Here is an 8,716-nt window from a genome sequence, read left to right as displayed (position 1 = left end):
CAAAGTGGATTATCTTTCATTAGCTACTCGGATTCATGTCTTTCCAAACACTTATGAATTTCTGCTTTGGAACACAAAAGATATTTTAAATAATGTCATAGTTTGACCTCCATGGAAAAAAAGTTAAATCTCCATGAAAGTGGTTAATAGGATAAATTGCAAGTGTTGTGGAGTCTTGTGTGATGGGGACATTCAAGTCATTATTTTTTTTTTTTTTTGTTGCCTGAAATTCAATTCTTGTTGTGTTTGAGAGGGTGGCATTAATAGCTCACTGGATATAAAAGTATCAGTGATTTAACATTTATAATCATGTTCCTTAAAGCTATTGAATGGCTTTAGAAGACTTGGAATGTAGTGCATGCTACATGTAAACAACTGTATTATACTTTTTGTTTTGCTTTTTTCTTGTTTGGTCAGTTTACTTATTTTATAGAAAACAATTGACTAGGACTTAGAAAAAAATATTTCTATTTTTAAATTAATGCTATTCACCGCACGACTGTTTTCAATATTGATAAATGTTTCTTGTGTGCCAAATCGGCATATTAGAATGATTTCTGAATGATCATGTGACACTGAACACTGGAGTAATTATGCTGAAAATTCAGCTTTGCTATCACAGGAATATTACATTTTAAAATATTTAAATATAAAACCATTTAAAAAAAACACGTTTGTACTTTTGTTTTCTGCAGAATCTTATACGGGTTTTGAAACGCAACTATGAGTAAAATTCTTTTTTTGTCCGAATTCTCTTTAAGAAACCCGAATGTTGATTGTACTGGAAATGGCGACATCTAGTGCTCATAAAGGATGCCACCTTCTCTTTAAATGAGTTTATGTATTTTACAATATTTTGTATGTTTATTTATGGTTAGTTAATTGTCAGCGTTTATATATCGTTTTTGGCGTGCATTTCGTCAATTGGACGAAATGTTTAAAACAATTAATAGCATCACGTGACTTCAGGTGTGGCGGTTTGCGGAAGCTCAGGTAAAGAGTCTACCATACTTTGGCGGGTCAGAGGTTGCTTTTTTGCTCAACAAAAGTAAACATAAAACGATCCTGCAGACCCTCAAGTTAGGAACAAGAGGAAGGAAGACTGGAACCGGAAAAGCTGGATGAAGCCTGTAATTATCGTCCAGGGAGAGCGTCTTTTAGTCCGTGGTGGTCACGAAACTATTTTTGTTTATCTTATTTTAAAAACAGAGACTTTTTTGCCTTATTTCAAATTACCAACAACATTAATGAGCACTGGTCGGCGCGCGCTCTTAGAGAAATCTCTTGTACTCGCGTGAGAGGTAGTGGATCAGAAGAAACGGTAAGTTGAGTTGTTTTTTTTTTTGTTTTTTTGTTTTTTCGCAAATTCTCTTTATTCAAAGGATTTTCGGACATCAAAAGCACTTAATTTTGCTCAGTTTAAATGCAACTTCTAAACATTTATAGAAAATGCCCTATCATTTAAAAAAAGAAAACAAAAAACAACCTGTATTTCAGGTTACAAAACCCCCCGATATAGCTATGAATCACTCTTACAATTTTTTCCCTCATAAAGTTGTTTCTAAAATAAAGCATATAGCCTATAGTAACCTCGTAAATAATTCCATACAGGATGAGTTTGTTTATGCAGGAAGAGCCAATAACTCCGGAAGAGAGAGCCTCTGAATAACGTGGAGATTAAATCTAAATAGCTTTGAAGTACATTTTAGATTTTTTTTAAGTTTGCTTTTGCTCTGCTACAATTGCCAAGATTACTAAAAACTTTTCTGTTAGCCTAATGAAATAATAATTAAAAAAAACTGTAATTCCTTTTGTTCATTCTTGTCAATTAATCCAAAAAACGATCCTTTTGATTTGCATTTTTAAGAGAAATGGGCGATAATGACATCGAAGAGCAAGACACTATTCCCGTAGACAGGGATGAAGAAGGTGATACTCGAGCAAATCCGAAGAGAAGAGGTCGCAGGGTAGAAAAGATACATAAGAATGTTTCGAAATGGATTCTTCCCGAGGAGTTACGGGAGACGTATTTGGAGCGGGCGAACTGCTGTCCGCCACCGATCTTCATCATCCTCATCAGCTTAGCGGAGGTACAATCAAATGTTTGTATAGAAACCTTTGTACCCGCTGGAATCTTATCTTGCTGGCTATATTGAACTCTTTCTACTGTCACCACAGCTACTGTCTCTTAAACCAGTTAAAGCTTACTGGTCTTAGCTGGCTTAAAATGGTCTCCCATCCTGGCCAAGCTGGTGTTGAGATGGTTTATCTGATCTATTGGCCAATCAGCTGAAAATCTCTTTTAAACCAGCCTATATATATATATTATAATATAAATATAATATATGTGTGTGTATATATATATATATATATATAATTTTTTTTATATATATATATAATATATATATATATATATATATATATATATATATATATATATATATATATATATATATATATATAGGGCCTATGTTTATTCGTTGTAGACACTTTGCAGCAACCAGTACATTTCCATCAATTTGCGAACATTTTTGTTGGGAAGTCTCGCTATGAAAGAACAGAGATTCTTTTTTGAGCTATGCTGTCCACTTTTCCTTTCCTGTATGGCAAGTCTTAGCCACAGTGTTTGAAAAGCCAGATTCATCCTTGTTTCCATGGACATTACTTAAAATAGACCTAGTCACTGAAAATCAGTCTCAAATTAATAAACTTCCATTAGAAAGTGTCTTTTTATTATTATTATTATTTACCTCAATTCATATTTGGTTTAATTTACACAGAATTTTTGAAAATGATGTGTCTAAATATGATTTAATTACTGCTAAACCAACATTTTTTTCCTATTGTAATCTGCGCTTTTTCTGCTACAGTAAAAATGCCTTTTGAGGCATTGACACACAGGGTAATGTTTTGGACAGTGCTTTTTGGCATAATGAAGATTTGATGTCCTCTCTCTCAGAACTCTTTTCGATTTTACAGTTAGGAGTGTTTATATACTATGCGGTATGGAAGCCTCAAAAGCAGTGGATAACCCTGGGTACAGGGATCTGGGAGAGTCCTCTTACCTATAAGCCTGAACAACGCGAGGAGGCATGGCGGTTTCTCTCCTACATGTTTGTACATGCCGGGTAAGGGGATTTTGCTCATTTTCGTCATTTTAAAATTACTCTCTATGTTGGGAGTTGCAGTTGTGCATGAAAATGCTCAATGAAAACTATTTTGAACCATCCTGAATGAATGAAATGATAAAAGTTAATTCCAGTGACATTATTAAAATGGGCCAGACAACCAAGTTAATAACTTATAGGTATTTAAAGGTAGGTAAGGCAATTTTTTTTTTTTTTTTTTTTTTTTTTTTTACACTTTTGTTATACTGGTTGAAACTCTCTTCACATCCTGATGGCAATCAATAATAAAAGTGGTCTAAATATAAAAAATAAAATGGTACATATATCTTTGAATATATATCTTGGAAGTTTAAGGAGGTGAGGCTTTGGAGATGCTCTGAAGGGAGGGTGGGATCTTACACTGCATTCACACGGGGCGTCGACATTAACACTTCTCATTTACTTTGAATGGGTGACGTCATGCATTGCTGAACTGAATTATGGGTTCCGTGGCGTCACTTCACTCGTGTTGCTCATGGCAGAAGTTGAAAATTTCTCAATTTTTCAAGTGCCAACGCAGGCGTCAGCCAATCAGATCATATACGCTAACCAACTGCATTCATGTTGTACTATGACGGTCGCGTCAGCTCAAGCTTCAGAAATGCCTTCCGTCAAGCACTGACATCGACGCCCCATGTGAATGCAGCGCTATGCTTTCAAAGCTAGCTTGCTATTGCTAGCTTCTCCGAAATTGCCTACCCTACCTTTTAATACCATCTTTCTTCATTTAGGGTGGAGCATATCATGGGAAACCTGTTAATGCAGCTTCTTCTTGGCATTCCCCTGGAGCTGGTGCATAAGGGCTTTGAAGTAGGCATGGTCTATATGGCAGGAGTCCTTGCAGGTAGGTTTGCGTATTTCAGTAGTTCTTACAGGGATACAGTATACAATCTCTCACATTGCAATGCAATATTTGTTTGGATTGCAAACAGTTACTGCAAGTTATGTCACAACTCTAAAGTAATGTTTATTCTTTAAATACGTGTTGTTTCACATACTATTGCATTCTGGTCTGTTTTGACCCAGAAGAGGTACATCATTTATTATTATTTTTTTTTTTAATCTATAGTTTTTAGTATGAAGATAAAACTTTGTAAGTTTAAGACTGTCAAAATACACATTTATTTTTTCAGATTTTTTAAAAATAAAAAGTATAAGAGATATGACCATTTAAACTGAATTGTTACACCTTTTGCATTCTGGACTGTTTTGTGCGGAAAGTGAACTGTGGCTTTACACATGAATTTTTTCTTTAAAAAAACATCTATTAGTTAGAGTTAGCCTCTTTCCTACACTTACACATACATTTGTTTTCCTTCCCACCGGGGCTGCATTTTGTTTATAACATGCTCGCATATGCACACACAATAATTCTGAAATTTAAAATAAAATGACAAATTGTCTTTATTTGATTGTAGAGCAAAAGTTCATCTAAATTTTCAATGAATTTAATTAAATCAGTTGAAGTCAATGGAGTTCATACTGGTAATTCTCATATGTTATTAGGAATCTAATGATATATTCAAATACAAATTCTCATAAATATTGATTAAAAATATATATTTTCTTTTCTCACACTGGTTTTTGCTGTAGTTCTTGAAGAATTTGAAATTTCAAAGAATTTCTCAATTTTTTTAATTAATAAAAAGTGGGTAAATGAAGTTAAAGCATGGTGAAAACATTCAAAACTTTAAACTTCTGGACATTCACTCAATAATGAGAAGTTCCTGGTTAGATACAGTATAGTTTTAGTTGAAAATTATTAAGTTATGATCATTTTATAATTTTGCTGTTGATTCAAATCTTCATATTCTCAAGGAATGTGTGTATATACATGTGAATCCTCTTTCAGGCTCTCTTGCCAGCTCCATCTTTGATCCTCGCAGTGCTCTTGTGGGTGCTTCGGGAGGTGTTTATGCCCTCATGGGAGGTTACTTCATGAATGCTGTGGTGGTGAGTAGATTTCCAGTTATATTTGAAGGGATATACATTTTTTTTAGAAAAGACAATTCAGACTATATACTCAAGTACCCAAATAAAAAATGTTTTCTTTTTCCTATAGAATTTCAGGGAGATGATTCCACTTATGGGTGCGTTTCGCATTCTTGTAATTGTTCTTATCGGTGCGTCCATTTTCACTTTCCACTCTACTATTGGTATCTTATTTGACATCTACTATTGATGTTTGAGCATTTTGTTCAGACCTATTGACTGGTTAATGAAAATTTTTTTTTTTTCTCAGTTGGAACAGATGTTGGATTTGCTATTTACAGAAGGTTCTTTAGCCACGACGTTGCCATGAAGGTGAGACCGTTTTAAGATCATAGCAGAATCATAAGCCATATATTAAAATATATTATTTAAACCAGAATACCTAATACTCGAATAGAATGATTTATTTAGACTACAAGCTTAATAAATAGGACATACCACAAGAATTCACTCTGAATATAGTTTTCACACAAGGTTCTTGTTTTTGTTAGGTCTCCTTTGTGGCCCATATTGGTGGTGGTGTAGCAGGCATGACCATTGGTTATGTCTTTTTCACCAACTACAATAAAGAGCTCCTCAGGGACCCACGCTTCTGGTTGTGCATTGTGGGATACATCGCCTTCATCTTGTTTGCTGTAATTTTCAACATCTTCCTGTCCCCAGCACCCGCATGAGGAGGATGTGCGTCTGTGATAGTTGAAGTCATGCATCAGTTCACAATGGACTTTTTATTATCATGGCTTTTTAAAAAAAAAAAGCAAGTCTCAGGTCAATATAACTGTCAGACAAGACTCTTAATGTCATATGCTAATTCTCTACATACATATAATAAAGGTAAATGTAATTTTTAAATCCCTTTTTGGTTTTGCTTAAACACACCTCCTCAAATAATGTAGTTCCTCTTGTATTCACAAAATTATTGAGCCCTTTACATGCTGGCCTACAAACTGAATTTGTGACTGAATTTGTTGTTGTTTTTCTCTATTAAACTCTGTTTTACTTAGAAATTTTAAATGCATTTCTGATTTCTTAGACTCAGAATATTGGAAGTGTCAGTAGAGGGCAGCACTGATCAGCAAGTGGACAGACCTCAACCTGAGGTCACAACAATGTAGTTTTTTTTAAATGTGGCGTTGCATAAGTTATTGACCTATAATCAATAGGAAATTGTGTCAATTCAATTATAATGACATGCATCACTACATGATTATCATATCATTTTGTTTCAGGGTTTAGGTTGGAAATATCATTTTTATTTAAAAATAAATAAAATAAAACATAATGTACTAACATTTTAAAACCAATGTGTTCAAGTTAGTCATTAATTATATTCACTTGTTTTAAATATAGTTGTTTTATGTGCTGGTTAATGAGTTTGTGTGTGAGGTAAATGCTGTACCAAGCCAAATAGCTGACGGTCAAGTGAGTTTACGTCGGAAAACATCCCAAAACAAATGTTGTCCCCCTGTTCTAATTAGCTGATGGTAGTTCTCCAAAACAGATCATTGATTGCCAGCCAATATGGATACAGTGTTCTTGCCAGTCTAAACAGAACATTCCAGGTATTTTAAGTTCATGAAAAAAAACATCAATTTTCATTACAAATATGTCTAAGCTACTATGATATTCATGGCACTTCAATATTCACTTTATACAGTGTGTTTGCTGCGAAGAAAGCTTGTTAAATGGGCTGCTGCAGAACCCTATTTAATTTGTTCTTAATCTAACAAAAAACTCCAAAATAGTTTACTGATTGTTCAAGCATGCTTTCATTAAGTGATCTTATTATATACTTATTTGAGTCCTCACACTTGTGCCATAATAAACTGAATATCTGCCATTGAGTATTCAATGCATGTTTCTGAAATTTACAGAAGTATCTTATACCTGATGTGACCTGTAAGTCCTTAAAGGGCATTTGAGGATATGAAGAGGTTGCTTTGAGGCTGATTTTTCACTCTGCTGACCAATCACATCAATTAGGTATATTTATCACTTTCCAGTACAAACCATAATTTTGGTTGTGAATCAAAGGTGCAACACGCTCACTCCTGCAATAATATGTGTTAATCTAATTCTGGGCTATATTTAGAACTTAATTAACTGATATCTGGAGCTGTGCCTTCAACTACATGTTCATCAAAAGTTCAGTTATTTGCCCTGACTAACAGAAATGCCGATCAGGCACCACCAGGGACATTCCCCTGCCTGACATAAATGGATAGTTTTTTCTAATCTATTTGTAGATGAAGAAATACATATACATAATCTGCGCTGCCTTTCAAAAGTGTTGCATCATTAAGATTTTTTCTCTGAAAGAAATGAGTACTTGCAAATGAGGATGCATTAAATGAATAAAAGTGACAGATTTTTCAAATAAATGTTCTTTTGAAATTTTTATTCATCAAATGATGCTGTATCAAGGTTTCCTCAAAAATCTTAAGCAGCACAACTATTTTTAACAGGGATAATATATAAACACCATATTAGAATGATTTCTGAAGGATCATGTGACACTGAAGACTGGAATAATGATGCTGAAAATTCAGCAGGAATAAATTACATTGTTTAATAAATAATAACATAGAAAGCAGTTATTTGAAATTGTAGCAATTCCACAATATTACTGTTTTTATTTTGCATAAGAGACATCTTGCCATCACATTTAGTTAGTATACGTTTAATTTATATGGAATTTAGTTTGTTTCTCTTCAGTTACCTGTTTCCTTTGTAGTTTACCGCCACTAATCAGTTGTCATGAACATTCATTTAATGAGCACACCTGTCTTTATTTAGTACATTATCACTGTGTATTTAAGTTCCTCCTTGCATTTTGTTCTTTATCCAGTATTGTTTGTGTGTAGTATGTTGTTTCATATCTTTGTGTATTGCCTGAGTTTACTTTGTTTTAACATGCTTCAATTTGAATCTTCAATGATCTTCTTCTTCATCATCATCATCATCATCGGACTAAGGTGGTTGTTTACACAACACTGTTTTCAACTAAAAGCCAAAAATTTTTTATGCGTTTTCACTGTTCATTTACATGACAATGGCATTTAGGTGGCCTAAAAACGCAAACTTGAAAATGGGTTTCAAAGAGGAAGTTTTTTGAAAACAATAATGTTATCATCTCTGTGTAAACTGTAAAAACGCAAATCTGTGAAAACGGTGACGGCATGCACATGCGTATTACGTGTTTAGTCTATCCATCTTATTTTTCAATGCAGAAATAAGGTGTTTTCTGTGAATGTGTGAGACTTTCGATTTATTAGCCCTTATAGGGAAATAACGAGAAGAATATCAAAGTGCAGTAAACGTAAAAATGAATTCTGTGAATTCAGGCATGTAGTCTTTCTGCACGAAGTGACATTGCCAACTTCTTGTCTGGCATGCATAATACATCGTTTTTGGTCATTTGCGCGAATCTGTGTGAACGGGGATAGATTTGATAATGTTGTCATCTGTACAAAGAAAAAACGTTTCCATTTTTTTACATTGTTGTCATGTAAACGCACCCTAAGACGTTACAGAATACTGGACCTAAACAATTTTGC

At 33.9% G+C, this 8,716-nt stretch overlaps 1 protein-coding gene across 1 annotated transcript; it reads left to right on the top strand.

The window, feature by feature from the left end:
- Positions 1 to 1,024: 1,024 nt before the first annotated feature.
- rhbdl2 (rhomboid, veinlet-like 2 (Drosophila)) lies at positions 1,025 to 6,181 on the top strand. Its single transcript, XM_067394282.1, has 8 exons — positions 1,025 to 1,321; positions 1,868 to 2,090; positions 2,980 to 3,128; positions 3,899 to 4,011; positions 5,020 to 5,120; positions 5,230 to 5,290; positions 5,410 to 5,471; positions 5,651 to 6,181. The coding sequence occupies exons 2-8, from the start codon at positions 1,872 to 1,874 to the stop codon at positions 5,831 to 5,833; spliced, it is 888 nt and encodes a 295-aa protein (XP_067250383.1). The 5' UTR covers positions 1,025 to 1,321; positions 1,868 to 1,871; the 3' UTR covers positions 5,834 to 6,181.
- Positions 6,182 to 8,716: the final 2,535 nt, after the last annotated feature.

Source organism: Chanodichthys erythropterus, chromosome 2, assembly GCF_024489055.1.
Source record: "Chanodichthys erythropterus isolate Z2021 chromosome 2, ASM2448905v1, whole genome shotgun sequence".
Lineage (NCBI taxonomy): Eukaryota > Metazoa > Chordata > Actinopteri > Cypriniformes > Xenocyprididae > Chanodichthys > Chanodichthys erythropterus.
Note: the sequence above shows the minus strand (reverse complement) of the source record. Positions and strands in the feature narration are given on the sequence as shown.